Source organism: Cervus canadensis, chromosome 27, assembly GCF_019320065.1.
Source record: "Cervus canadensis isolate Bull #8, Minnesota chromosome 27, ASM1932006v1, whole genome shotgun sequence".
NCBI lineage: Eukaryota > Metazoa > Chordata > Mammalia > Artiodactyla > Cervidae > Cervus > Cervus canadensis.
The window spans coordinates 19,349,108-19,363,191 of record NC_057412.1 but is presented as its reverse complement, the minus strand read 5'-3'; the positions used below and the strand labels follow the sequence as shown (position 1 = coordinate 19,363,191).

General features: G+C 40.3%; 1 protein-coding gene across 5 annotated transcripts in view; it reads left to right on the top strand.

The window, feature by feature from the left end:
- The first annotated feature begins 2,521 nt into the window (after positions 1 to 2,521).
- The window catches only part of USP25 (ubiquitin specific peptidase 25), a 164,772-nt gene continuing 153,209 nt past the window's right edge, over positions 2,522 to 14,084 (top strand). For 3 of the 5 annotated variants that reach the window (XM_043449177.1, XM_043449175.1, XM_043449174.1), the window contains exon 1: positions 2,522 to 2,981. In XM_043449177.1, the coding sequence (XP_043305112.1) occupies positions 2,937 to 2,981 (45 nt within the window). In that variant the 5' untranslated portion in view covers positions 2,522 to 2,936. Of the gene's footprint in view, positions 2,982 to 11,468; positions 11,509 to 14,084 lie in introns of those variants that run through there. The other 2 variants (XM_043449176.1, XM_043449178.1) reach the window with 2 other exon arrangements.

Sequence of the window (14,084 nt, the reverse complement as noted above, 5' to 3'; positions counted from 1 at the left end):
ATAAATAAAAATTGTAATCTGTCAACATCAAATGAGCAAATAAAAATGAAAACTGAAAGCAAAGACCACAAAAGGTGGTTGAAGACCTACCTCTAAGGTGCAAAGCAAAGATGGTTTGCAAAGTGCACAACCTTAGGAGTTACAGTAATTCATGATTATTAAATAAAATAAAAACAAATATTTCAATGGCCACATACCAAACTGTCTTTTTAAAAAAATCAGATTAAAAACTATACCCAGATTTGCTTATGCGTATATTGTACTTGTGAGTATATCAATTCAGCAGTGGCCACAGGACTGGAAAAGGTCAGTTTTCATTCCAATCCCAAAGAAAGGAAATCCCAAAGAATGCTCAAACTACCACACAATTGCACTCATCTCACATGCTAGTAAAGTAATGCTCAAAATTCTCCAAACCAGGCTTCAGCAATACGCGAACCATGAACTTCCAGATGTTCAAGCTGGTTTTAGAAAAGGCAGAGGAACCAGGGATCAAATTTCCAACATCCGCTGGACCATCAAAAAAGCAAGAGAGTGCCAGAAAAACATCTATTTCTGCTTCATTGACTATGCCAAGCCTTGTGTGGATCACAATAAACTGTGGAAAATTCTGAAAGAGATGGGAATATCAGACCACCTGACCTGCCTCTTGAGAAACCTGTATGCAGGTCAGGAAACAACAGTTAGAACTGGACATGGACCAACAGACTGGTTCCAAATAGGAAAAGGAGTGGGTCAAGGCTGGAGAAACATCATGAGAAACGCTGTGCTGGATGAAGCACAAGCTGGAACCAAGATTGCAGGGAGAAATATCAATAACCTCAGATATGCAGATGACACCACCCTTATGGCAGAAAGTGAAGCAGAACAAAAGAACGTCTTGATGAAAGTGAAAGAGGAGAGTGAAAAAGTTGGCTTAAAGCTCAACATTCAGAAAACTAAGATCATGGCATCTGGTCCCATCACTTCATGGCAAATAGATGGGGAAACAGTGGAAACAGTGGCTGACTTTATTTTTGGGGCTCCCAAATCACTGCAGATGGTGATTGCAGGCATGAAATTAAAAGACGCTTACTCCTTGGAAGGAAGGTTACGACCAACCTAGACAGCATATTAAAAGGTCCATCTAGTCAAGGCTATAGTTTTTCCAATAGCCATGTATGGATGTGAGAGTTGGACTATAAAGAAAGCTGAGCACCGAAGAATTGATGGTTTTGAACTGTGGTGTTGGAGAAGACTCTTGAGAGTCCCTTAGACTGCAAGCAGATCCAACCAGTCCAACCCTGACCCTAACCCAGGGAAATCGGTCCTGGGTGTTCATTGGAAGGATTGATGTTGAAGCTGAAACTCCAATACTTTGGCCACCTGATGTGAAGAGCTGACTCATCTGAAAAGACCCTGATGTTGGGAAAGACTGAGGGAAGGAGGAGAAGGGGAGGACAGAGGATGAGATGGTTGGATGGCATCACCGACTCAATGGACATGCCTTTGAGTAAACTCTGGGACTTGGTGATGGGCAGGGAGGCCTGGCGTGCTGCGGTTCATGGGGTTGCAAAGAGTCGGACATGACTGAATGACTGAACTGAACTGAACTGAACCACTGATTATTTCTTCTCTCCCGGCATATGGCATCCTCACATCCTATTTGCGTCCCATCCCCAGTTTAGCTTGTGAAACTCAAGATATTTTTGAAGTTATAGACCGCTTTTTCAATATTAGGTTTTCCTTACTATTCCATATATAAGCAAATATTTCAAGAAGGGTAGTTAATTGATAATTGTTTGGCAACTAGGGTATCCTGTACCATTTAAGCAGTGATATTTTTGTAACATTGTCTGTTGAGTACACCGTATTTCATTTATGTCAAACCTTAGGAAACTAAACCTTATTTCTGAAGAGCCTGCCAGTGACTGGCACACGTTTGAAAGAAAGAAGTTGACAGAGACTATCAATATTAACTACTTAATGATTAGTTGCGGAGAAAAGTACATTCCACCATAAGGCCTTCTGACAGCCTTTTGCTTAAATCACAGTTGACGTTTCCCTTCGGGCAAGTTTACTGCTTGTGAAATTCCTAGAAAGGGCTGGGGAGAGGACCAGAGACTCAGAAAGAAGCAGGGATTCGGGACCCATAGAGGTTTGGGGACGTTCAGGGGCCTGGAGGAAAATGTTTGTCTTAGAGGGATTCGGAAATCGACAAATTCTGGGCACGGAGAGGCACGATGCCCTCGGGCCTTGGCTTGGAGCATCGCGGAGCCGCGAGTACGCGTCGCGCAACCTGCCGCAGGGGCGGCTCCGAAGCCGGGCCCGCGTGGCGCTAGCTCGCCCCACCCGCTGGGACTCCGGGACGGGGGGCGGGGCTCCGGAGCGGCCCCGCCTCCCGCCCCGCCGCCCCGCGGGGTCACAATGTAGGGTTAGGGCGGCCGGAGGGCGGGGCTTGGCGGGGGAGGAGCCGCCAGGAGGGGGCGGTGACGGCGGTTGAAGGACGGGAGGGGAGGGGAGGGGAGGGGAGGAGGAGTTGCGGTGGGAGGAGGACAACGCCATTCTGGCCGGCCGCTCCCTCTGTCCCCTTTCCCTTCCCCGCAGTGGCCCGCGAGCCGCCAGCGGAGGAGCGCGCGCGCGCGCGTGACGCGTCCGGGCTTGCTAGCGCCCTCCCGCCCCCCAGCGTCCACCGCCCGCTCATGGCCCGGGCCGCGGCCGCCGGGCCGCGCTGAGGCGGGCCGCGCGGAGTCGTGGGGCCGCCACCGTGGCCCTCGGTGTCCGCGCCTCGCCGCCAGCCCGAGGTGTCCGCGCACGCCGGCCACCGTCGCCTTCGCGCCTGGCTGGCGGGGGCGCTGTCCTCGCCGGCCGTCCGCGCCGCTCCCTGGAGCTCGGCGGAGCGTGGCAGTCAGGGCCAGCGGAGGCTCGGGGAGCCGGACGCCGGCGCGGCGGGGGCCATGACCGTGGAGCAGAACGTGCTGCAGCAGAGCGCGGCGCAGAAGGTGAGGAGACCCGGCCCCGCTCCTCCGCCCGAGGTGCCGCCCTCCCCCGCCGCGGCCGGGACCTCCCCGCCGCCCGGGCCTCCGCGGCCCCAGCTTTCCCCTCGCCGCCGTCCCCCGCCCCTGCCCGCTTTGGGGGCGTCGCGCCCAGTTCCGGGCTGCGTGTGGAAAGCGGGGTGTAGTTAGCGGGTTTCAGTCCACTTCCTTCTTGCCAATTGTTTTCCTGTAACCGGCGGTGCCGGGTATTTGTTGAGCGCGACCTCACATTCCTACACTCCTCTGTATGACTTCCTAATTAAACTTTATCTTCCTCGTCCTTTTTTATTTTTTAAGAAAAGGAGTAGCCGGTTGTCATCCCTTGTGAACCCAGTTTTCTTTCCAAGACAGGAGCCTTCCAGGTCTGCTATTTTGCAAAAGAGTCTCCACCGGAATGGAGTTGCTTGTCTGGCGGGGCAGGTACAGGAACCAGGTGGACTCAATGTAAAAGTAGAGGATTTGGTTGGTTCCTTTTTCTTTCTTTTTGTTCTTTTTTTTTTTTTCTTTTTTTTAAAATATAGAAACTGTCTCTTAAGAAGGAGACCTTTCTGGCCATGCTTATTTCAGGTATATTTTGTCCCCTAAGTTTGACCTTGTTCCATCCTCACCGTTTACTCCTGCCTCGGTCACACATTAAAAAGGTTGCTCCCTTAAAAAAAAGAAAAAGAAAAAAAAGGAAAAAACTTGGTTTGTGAAGCTTCAAATCTTTTGCATTAAGTATAGTTAAGTGAGAGATGGTACTTTAACCCCCTCGATTTTGCTTTCAGAATCTCAAGTGCACTATCACGAATTGCACCATATCCTGGAGAGTCGTTTGCTATGGCTTAATTTTTGGGGAGGGGGTTATTGGTGTGAAAAACATTTTGGGCAAAAGGGAAACATTACTTCCCTCGTCTTGGAATTATGGTGGTGACCAGGGTTTACTGTGAAAAGCTGCTAGAACTGTTCGATTTTTCTGGGAGAGTAGTGTGAATGCCCCACCCTGTGGTGTTGATATCAGTAGTTTTTTGGCATCATTATATCGTACCTGTGCTTGATTTTAGAATAAGGCCTACTGTCATAAAATGGGCTGTGTATACTCACAGCATGCTAAGTTTTTGCTTTGAGATATTTTTAGAATTTTATGGTAGTACTTGAAGTAACTGAAGATGCTCAAGAATTTTGGAAATCGAGCATTCTACATTGTTATTTTAGGCACCTTGGGGAAGTTGTCTTGAAACTCTTGTGTGTTAGTTAATAGTTATTGGTTAATTTGGGCGTCCCAGGTGGCTCGGTGGTAAAGAATCTGTCTGCAATGCAGAAGACTCTGGTTCGATCCCTAGGTTGGGAAGATCCCTTGGAGAAGGAAATAGGAAATGGCAACCCACTTCAGTATCTTTGCCTGGGAAATCTCATGGACAGAGGAGCCTGAGGGGGTTTCTGGGGTGGCATGGGGCCATGGGGTGGCAAAGAGCAGGACACCACTTAGCAGCTAAACAAGAGTGACTGGGTTAATTTAGAAGACGTTGCAGACTGCAGTTTATTTACAGTGAAATAATCCTAGTTTTAATAATGGGAGTTTAGAACAGTTTATCTCCCAATCCCCTCCATTCTGTTTTGAATACCTTGAACTTTAGTTTTTGATGATCAGTATGTGACAAAGTGTTAATACTTAGAGGAGGATCTTGTGGCCATAGTATACTGAGCAATATTTAGTAGGCTTGGGTTTATAGTTCTCTTCAGTGTTGAGTATTACAGCCTTTCTTTTTTTTTCTCAAAGTGGGAAATGTAGCTGATATTTTTCACATGTCAGATTTAAACAATGGCAAAAAATCTGTGAGTTTTTTAAATTGATTTTTGACTGATGTACTTAGATAATGCAGATCTGCCCATTTCAGAGGTTTATGCATAAATTTGAGTCAAGAATCAAATTACTAAAAGTGGTCTTAGCCATCAAGTCCAGTTTCCTAGTTTAATGAGTCCCCTCCTTACGCAAAGGGAGTAGTTGTTAGTCTAAAATACTATCATTTTGACAGTTTTTAGTATGTGTCATATCATCTCGTTGAGATTGTGGACATTTTTTAGAGCAATACAGTTGGATTTATTTTTATACTTCTATCATGGTCTTTATGTATTCAAGAAACATTTAATGTGTTTGCTTGCCATATTAATATGCTGTTACTTTGTTACTCATATTAGTACTATTTTAAAATATTCATACAGATTCAAATACTTTAAACCATCTACTTCATATGAACTGACATTAAAATCCACTAAGCTAGTAACTAGGAAGTAGACTTCAAGAGTAACTAGGAAGTGAACTACTTTAGAAGAAACAAAAGTGAAACTCTTTGTTTTTAAAATGGAAACTGAATTATTAGTAAAATGAGAAGTGTCTAGTGCATATTGCATAACCGAAATTTTAGCCTATTTTCTGCTCTTTAAAAAAGTGTTGTATGCTCATGTATAATACTAGCTTCATGTGAAGAGCTATAGTCTGGTTGTTGGAACAGTTTCCTATTTTGTGAGATTGTTTTTTTTTCTTCCCAAAGGATGTATGATTATAATTAAAAAAAAAAAAAAAAAAGTAGCACAACACTCAGGTCTTTTTTTTTTTTTTTCTTTTTAAGTAGCACAAAACTCACAGGTCTTCTGTTTACCTAGAGTAGCTTGTCACAATGTACCATAAGGCAAGGGGTGTCTTTTCTTCTGATGTGTTCTTTGCTTGATTGCTCAAGTTTGGCTCTGGCAGGGGATTGTGAGATTAAGTGAAACTGCAAAGAGCTGTTTTTCTGAGGTTTAAGATGATACAGGTGAATTGGAGTTGGCAGCAGATTAGCTAAGGTTAAGTCCTGTCATAATTTTGGTCTTGAATGTGTATATTTGGCCTTTCTGCTTGATATTTACTTGAAGTGTAGGATTCTCATCTCAGAAATTTGGTTCATTGATTCAGGTCCCAAAAGAGAATTCTTTAGGACAGCAATAAAAGGCATTCTCCCAGAGACTAGATTAATTTGAAGAGCTGTGAGCTGGATTCTATTTACATTAACTGTATTCTCCTGAGTTGAATAAAAAAAAAAAAATTTTTTTTTGGCCTATTTTGTTTCATCCTAAGGCTTAAAACAGCTCCTTGCACATAAGTTCAGTTTACTTGCTTAGTCTTGTCTGACTCTTTGCAACCCCATGGACTGCAGCACGCCAGGCTTCCCTGTTCATCACCAACTCCCAGAGCTTGCTCAAACTCATGTCCGTCGAATCAGTGATGCCATCCAACCATCTCATCCTCTGTCATTCCCTTCTCCTTCTGCCTTCAATCTTTCCCAGCATCAGGGTCTTTTCCAATGAGTCAGTTCTTTGCATCAGGTGGCCAAAGTATTGGAGTTTCAGCTTCAACATCAGTCCTTCCAATGAATATTCAGGACTGATCTCCTTTAGGATGGACTGGTTGCACATAGTAGGCTTCAGTAAATATTTGATGAATGAAATAGTGAGTGAGTGCTTTCTAAAAGGAATGCAAACTGCAGGGGTTATTTTAGTTCCTTAACTGAATCTCACAATTTAATATGATGAGAAACAGTTAAGAGCTTCGTCGGTGGCACTAATGGTAAAGAACCTGCCTGCCAATTTAGGCAACATCAGAGATGTGGGTTCCATCCCTGGGTCGGGAAGATCCCCTGGAGGAGGGCATGGCAACCCACTCCAGTATTCTTGCCTGTAGAATCCCATGGACAAAGAAGCATGGCGGGCTACATACAGTTCGTAGGGTCACACAGAGTCGGACACGACTGAAGTGACTTAGCGCACATGCAGAAACAATGAAAGCTTGAAATTGTGGACATCTGTTAGAATACTGGCAGTGTAGTGAAAGGCTAGGATGTGGGTTGATCTCAATCCCTTTCCATGACCTCGGGCAAGTCATTAAATGCCTCTGAATCTACTTTTAAAGCCTTGAAGATAGATGATTAAATATGAGCAACTTTTTTAGATCTGAGTGTTTAGTGGAGCTAAGCATGTGTTTATTCCAGACAGGGAGGATAAAAAAGAGAAAGAAGAGGATAGAGGCAGAAGGAATCTTATGGATCAACAGTCAGCTTTCATTTAATTATATTGGGGGTTAGGTGGGAAGGAAGTCACAGACTAACCAAATTAAGAGTTAAAACTTGAAAAATAATACAAGCTGAATTCTGGGTAAATTTCTTAGTTACAATAATGTATTTCTAATTTAGGAATTGTCTAAAGTTATAGAATGTTCAGTGGAAGGACTGATGTTGAAGCTAAAACTCCAATACTTTGGCCACCTGATGCGAAGAGTTGACTCATTTGGAAAGAACCTGATGCTGGGAAAGACTGAAGGCGAGAGGAGAAGGGGACGGCAGAGGATGAGATTGTTGGATGGCATCACTGACTCAATGGACATGAGTTTGCGTAGACTCTGGGAGTTGGTGATGGACAGGGAGGCCTGGCATGCTGCAGTCCATGGGGTTGGAAAGAGTTGGACACAATTGAGCAACTGAACTGGAAGTTACAAAAATATAATACAGCATTTAAAGAGATAGTTAACCGTATATAAATCACTGTAAACATTATATAAAATGGACATTCTTTAGTATTAAATGGTTGGTTATCTTGTTATTAGCATAAGACTTGGTTTACTGAGACAGCAGGCTCCAGCTGCTTATTTCCCTTTTACTCCTTTCCTTTCTTACCTAGTTTTGACTTCTATACTAAGGTTGTATCCCATTGTCTTAATGAATTTTCATTAGTTCTAATATTCTGATAGTCTTCAATATTCTTTGTACGCAGCCCATATCATTTGCAAATAATTATCATTCTGACCTCCTCTTTGTCAATTTTGGCACCTCTTTTTTCATATATTATTATTTTAGCTAAGATTACAGAATACTACTAGGATCAATAGTAGGGTCTGTAATGTATTGTTTCATTGTAATATGAAATGTCCTTGTAGTTACAAGTTTTTTAAATGCTTTGAAATCAGGTTTAGATGTTGACTGTTTATCAAATATCTTTTTTTCTTTTTTTGGCAACAACTGATGGTAATATTTTATAAGCACAATTGTAACGGATAACACGTAACATATTTACTACGTACTATGTTAAGAAAGAGTGCAAAGAATTTTATAACTTCTTTTCAACTTCATCTTCCCAAGCACTTTTTTAGGTAGACACTTTTTTTACTTTCATGTCCTGGTTGAGGAAAAAGTATTAGAGAACTAAAGCAACATTTCATTGTTAGTGTATGTTGAGGGTGGGCTTTAAACTCTGAGACTCGGGGGCTTCTGCCATTAATCATTCATCTGTATTGCTTTCTGGCTCGCGATTAGTCCTGGTGCCTCAGAATTCATCACTAAATTTTAATCTAAAAATCAGATTCTTCATTTTTAAATGAGATTTGTTACAAGGTTTGTTTTTATATGTGTATGGGCTACTAAGATTAGCTCATACAAAGATTAGAAAGCTTTTTTTGTTTTTTCCTACGCTTTTGGAATTGTTTAGTGTAGCATTAAGTTAAATCAGTCAAAATTTGGAGCATTTAACTGTTTGCTCTTTCAACCTAAGTACTTGTTACTTTGAAGTTTTGATGACTGTGACTCTCATTAGGCTGACTGCTTTATTTAAAGCACGTTTTAGTTATGCTTTCCAAATTTTGGCTAGTATCTCAAAATGTTTTTCTTTCATTATTTAAAAATATTTTTTGTTTTACTTTTTTTGTTGAACTTAAAAAGTTGTTGGTTTTTAGTTTTGAAACATTCTATTTAGAGAATATGATTTGTAACAGTTTTAGAAATTTATTAAGAATTTCTTATGACTAAGCACATGAGGTTTTTAATGATCATGTGAAAAGAATATGTATTTTTTGAGTTATAGAGTTCTGCATATATCACATGAACACTTAGAGTGTGATTTGAATTTCATGGTTTTATCTTTATATCTTCTGAGCAAGATTGATGTCTCTACTTTTAATATAATTTCATCAAATTATCTTTGTATTTCTAATGGATCTAATCTAAATTTGTGATTTTGCTGGTCGTTTAGTAAGATTTCATCATATATATAGTGATAACATGTTTAATCTTTTTTATTGCCATCTGATTTTCATTTATTTAAAGAGCTTTTTCTTCTCTTTAAATTTCAAACAAATATATTTAACATGTTTTTGTGTAATAATTAATAGTTTTCTCTCCTTCCCTGTGCTCCCAATAAGACTGCTTAGCATATTTTTTCTTACATCTTTCTTGAGTTTATTGGAATAATATGGAATGGTAATTTTAAATGATTTTTAAAATTTTTACAATGTACTCTACGTCAAAAATGTTATTTTACTTAATTGTGTTACATATTAGTAGCTAGTAAATTTTTTTAATATATGTATTTAGATGTTTAATTTTAGCTATGCTTTTCTGTGTAGTTTAATGCTGTTTGACTTTTTTTTTGGTAGATAATTTAACTTTCTGTGTGTGTGTTCTTAGTCTTGTAGGACTCTCTATATAAGAGATTATAAGATTTCCTCTTTGGTTTTAGAATTCAGAAATTGTGTGTGTGTGTGTGTGTATTTTTAACCATCCTGACAAAAATTTTTGATCTGAAAACTATAGTGTTCTTCTCAGGAAAAAGATATATATTTAAAAGTTACTACTGTTACTCTATTCCATTTTTCTTCCTGCTCTGAAACTACATTATTTGAATATTAGATACCATTCATCTCTCTCTCTTGCTTCAGATTTCATTTTATATTTTTTTCTATTCCTTTGCTCTATGTGCTAGAATAACTTCTTGCTCTGTCTAAAATTATTATTTTTGTATGCCAGTTCTGTATTTGCTTCCTTCATAAGTGGTCAGATACTTTTTGTCAGGTTTGTTTTAATTATATTCTAGTTGATTCTGAAGTACACATCATGGAATTAATCATAAACGTTGGATCATGATCAGCTATCAGCGCCCATGTTTTCATTTATTTATGAAATAGCGTATTAATCTTTGATGAGAAGCACACATTGAACCCACTGTTTAAGGCAAAAGTGAGAACTTTGAAAGTAACCTATATCTATCCATGTAGTCCCCTCACCCCATCCCTCTATTTTCGTTTGAGATTGTAATCAGCTTGAATCCTGTGTTCATTCCCTCTTTGATTTCCTTTTTATTGCCTCTCTGATTCCAAAGGCACATATTTTTAAATTTTAGTTGTTTTAACTTTGGAAACTTTTTTCACCTTGCTATATAAATGAAATTTAGGTGTATAATAATAAGAGTTTTAAAAGTTGTGTTTACAATATCTGGACCTTATACTATCTGCACTTAATTTTTGTGCCTGATGTGTTAGGGATCCAATTTAATTTTCATTCTGTGTATGATTTTTTTGTTGTTAATCTTACCTTATTGAAAAGTTAATGCTCTCGCCCACTGAACTGACATACCATCTTTGTCATATGTAAAAGTTTTGTGGAAAATGCTCTTTCATTTTCCCCCTTTGCTGTTTTGTTCCATGGTTCATTTTGTGAATACCATCCTGTCTTCATTGTTAAGACTTCATAATAATCTCTGTACTGAAAAAATAAGTTTGCTGTTCTTCTTTCAATGTGCTTTGGTCCTTTATCTTCCTTAGAAAGTTTAGAATAATTTTACCAAGTTCTCTGAAAAACCCTGTTTGAGTTTTTTGTTGTTGTTTTTTTTAAGCAATTTTATTGACTCTGCAGACCAATTTGGAACTATTAACATCTTTTATGATGTTGAGTCTTTCTATCCATGAACAGGACGTACTTTTTTTTTTTTTTAAGCTCTACTTTACTATTTTTGTCGTTTAGTTGCCAAGTCATGTCCAACTCTTTTGCGACCCCATGGGCTGTAACCCGCCAGGCTCCTTTGTCCATGAGATTTCCCCGGGGCGAGAGTACTGGAATGGGTTGCTATTTACTTCTCCAGGGGATCTTCCTGATCCAGGGGTTAAACTTGCGTCACCTGCATTGCAGGTGGATTCTTTACCACTAAGCCACCTTAAATCTTTAATATTTTTTACTTGGTTTATGATTTTCGCAGTAGAATTCATGTACATTATTTGCCCTATATAGTTGATACTTTCCAATAACAATATTATAAAGTGCTTTAAAATGTTTGTTATTTGTTCACTGGTGTGTATGAATGCAACTGACTTTCATAGATTGATTTTATATCTAGCCACTTGGCTAAAACTTTCTGATTTTTTTTCAGAGATGTTTTTGGATTTTTTTTATATAAAGATCGTGTAAATAAATCATGACAGTTTTATTTTTATTTACAATTTTTATGCTCATAATTCATTTTTTCTTGTATTAGGTAAGACGTCTGATAAATGTTTAGAAGTGATAATGGTGGATGTTTCTATTTTATTGCTAATTTTAAAAGGACAGTTCTTACTTTGGTACCTGATATACTACTACTTCTTTTTTTAGATTAAAGTTTTGTTTCTTTTTGGTTGCGCAGGGTCTTCGTTGCTGTTCTTGAGCTTCCTCTAGCTGTGGCTGTAAGTTGGGGCTCCTCTTGGTTGTGGAGCACGGGCTTCTAGGCATATAGGATTCAGTGCTTGCGGCATGACGGCTCAGTAGTTGTGGCGCACAGGCTTAGTTGCTCTGCGGCATGTGGACTCTTTCCAAACCAGGGATCAAACCCAAGTCCCCTGCACTGGCCACCAGGGAAGAATGGTACTTTCTTGGGCATGTACATAACTGTTGTAAGGTATTGCTACATGGTTATTCAGAGTGATTGTACCTTCCCATCAGGAATGTATGAGAGTTTCAGTTGTCTATATCTTTGTAACAGTGTTATCAACTTTTATATGTTAGCAATTTTAGTAAGTAGTGGTACTTCATTGTGGTGTCAGTATATATTTCCCAGTTGTGGTTTTGAACACCTTTTTATGTGCTTATTGGCTATTTTTTGGATGATTTTTAAGTATTGTTTCTCATATATTATTCAGGTTTACATTCTCACAGGATCAGCAATAACAAAAGCTACTTATTTTTCGAAGTCTGAATATGGCAAAAAAGTTAAAGATGTCCCCAGAGGTAAAAACATTTAGGGGCCTGGTGGCTCAGATGGTAAAGTGTCTGCCTAGAATGCGGGAGACCCGGGTTTGATCCCTGGGTGGGGAAGATCCTCTGGAGAAGGAAATGGCAACCCACTCCGGTACTATTGCCTGGAAAATCCCATGGGAGAAGCCTGGTAGGCTACAGTCCTTGGGGTTACAAAGAGTTGGACACAACTGAGTGACTTTACTACTGTATGCTTACAAAACAAAGTGAAGTTGCACAATTTTTCCTTCATTTTATATTTTTTCTAGTAATGCCTCATAAAAAGGCTCCCTGCTAAAGAATGAAAAGCCTTTTCTTCTTCATGCCTCAAACTAACACCAAATTAATCTCTTTATTAATTAATTGCACACAAAATAATAATATGCTGTCTATTTTGTTCCATAGGGTACAGAAATACTTTCACATTGTAGTTGGCTTGGAAGTTTGGAGAGAATTTGGGGTACCAGTGATGGGGTGGGATGAACTGTGGACAGGTAAACAATTAAGCAGAGAAAGATGTTTCTTATGGTTTTTGGTCCATGTGGGAACAAGACAGAAGAGTAGCTTGTCTTGAACTAGAAACTTCTTATTTATCGGGTTTTTGTTGGTGTTGTCCAGCTTGGAAGTGGGTCTTTTGGGCTGAGTGGCACTAGCTTTGAAGGCAGGATTGACTGTGGAGCTGAGAGCTAGATCCTAGGTAGAGAGGAAGGACGTGGGAGAGGAGTACGGAGAGAGGGACCAGGAATGAAGGACCATTAGTGGCCAGGATCTGACGCTGTGCTTGTACTATTGTGAGAACCAACCGTACACTTGCACATACACAAGTTTATGCATCATCATTTGAACCAGAGTGCATGCAGAATCAAATGTCACCTTTCTTTGAGATGGAGCTACAGAAACAAGCTTGAGCTGGGGTATGTGTCTTTTTGTATCCTCCACGGAGGCCTCTGAGCTGGTCTTGGCACTTCAGAAAGAGGACCCCTGAAGTCTTCCCGGAAGGCTTTAAAGAAAGGCTTTGGGTCAAGACAGGGCCAAGGAAGAGTGTTGAAAGGAAATTGGCCTCAGTCCACTGCCTCAGGTCTAAAATGACCAGTTTGGGAGGGAAGAAGGAGCTTTCTGCGCAGGCCTCCTGGGGTTATGAACTCTGTTCTCATTGCTCCATACAGATTCTAAGTACTGAATTCCAGACTTATTCCCCATTGGGCTGGGATTTCAAGTTGGTAATAAAACTGCAGAACTAATACAACTGATTATTTCCATTCTTGCTAGTGGCTTCACAGGGAGGGCACCAGTGCATCTGAGCGTATTAGGCTGCAGTGGGGTAGAGAAGGCAGCATATGAGCATATTTGGTGGTACATTTATAGTTATGAACCATTAACCATTCTAGTGTTGATAGGTTAATTGATTATCTTTTTATATGTTTATGAACCATTGTTTTTTTTCCTGTGGAATTCACATTTGTTTCTGGTTGTTTGGGTGGTGGGAGATGGAGTTGTTTTATTTCTTCCTTTTTGATTTGAAGGAATTCTTTATAGTTTAGATACTACTTTTTCCCTCAATTTACATATTTTGCAGATTCTTTTTCCATTTTCAGCATTTTTCTTGCTCCCTTTATGTTGTTCTTCCATGAATAGGAGTCCATTTTGATTTAATCTCATATGTAATTCAGTTCAGTTCAGTCACTCAGCTGTGCCCAATTCTTTGCGACTCCATGGACTGCTGCAGCACGCCAGGCCTCCCTGTCCATCACCAACTCCCGGAGTTTACTCAAACTCATGTCCATTAAGTCAGTGATGCCATCCAACCATCTCATCCTCTGTTTTCCCCTTTTCCTCCCACCTTCAATCTTACCTAGTATCAGGGTCTTTGCAAATGAATCAGTTCTTCCCATCAGGTGGCCAAAATATTGGGAGTTTCAGCTTCAGCATCAGTTCTTCCAATGAATATTCAGGACTGATTTCTTTAGGATAGACTGGTTGGATCTCCTTGCAGTCCAAGGGATTCTCAGGAGTCTTCTCCAACACCACA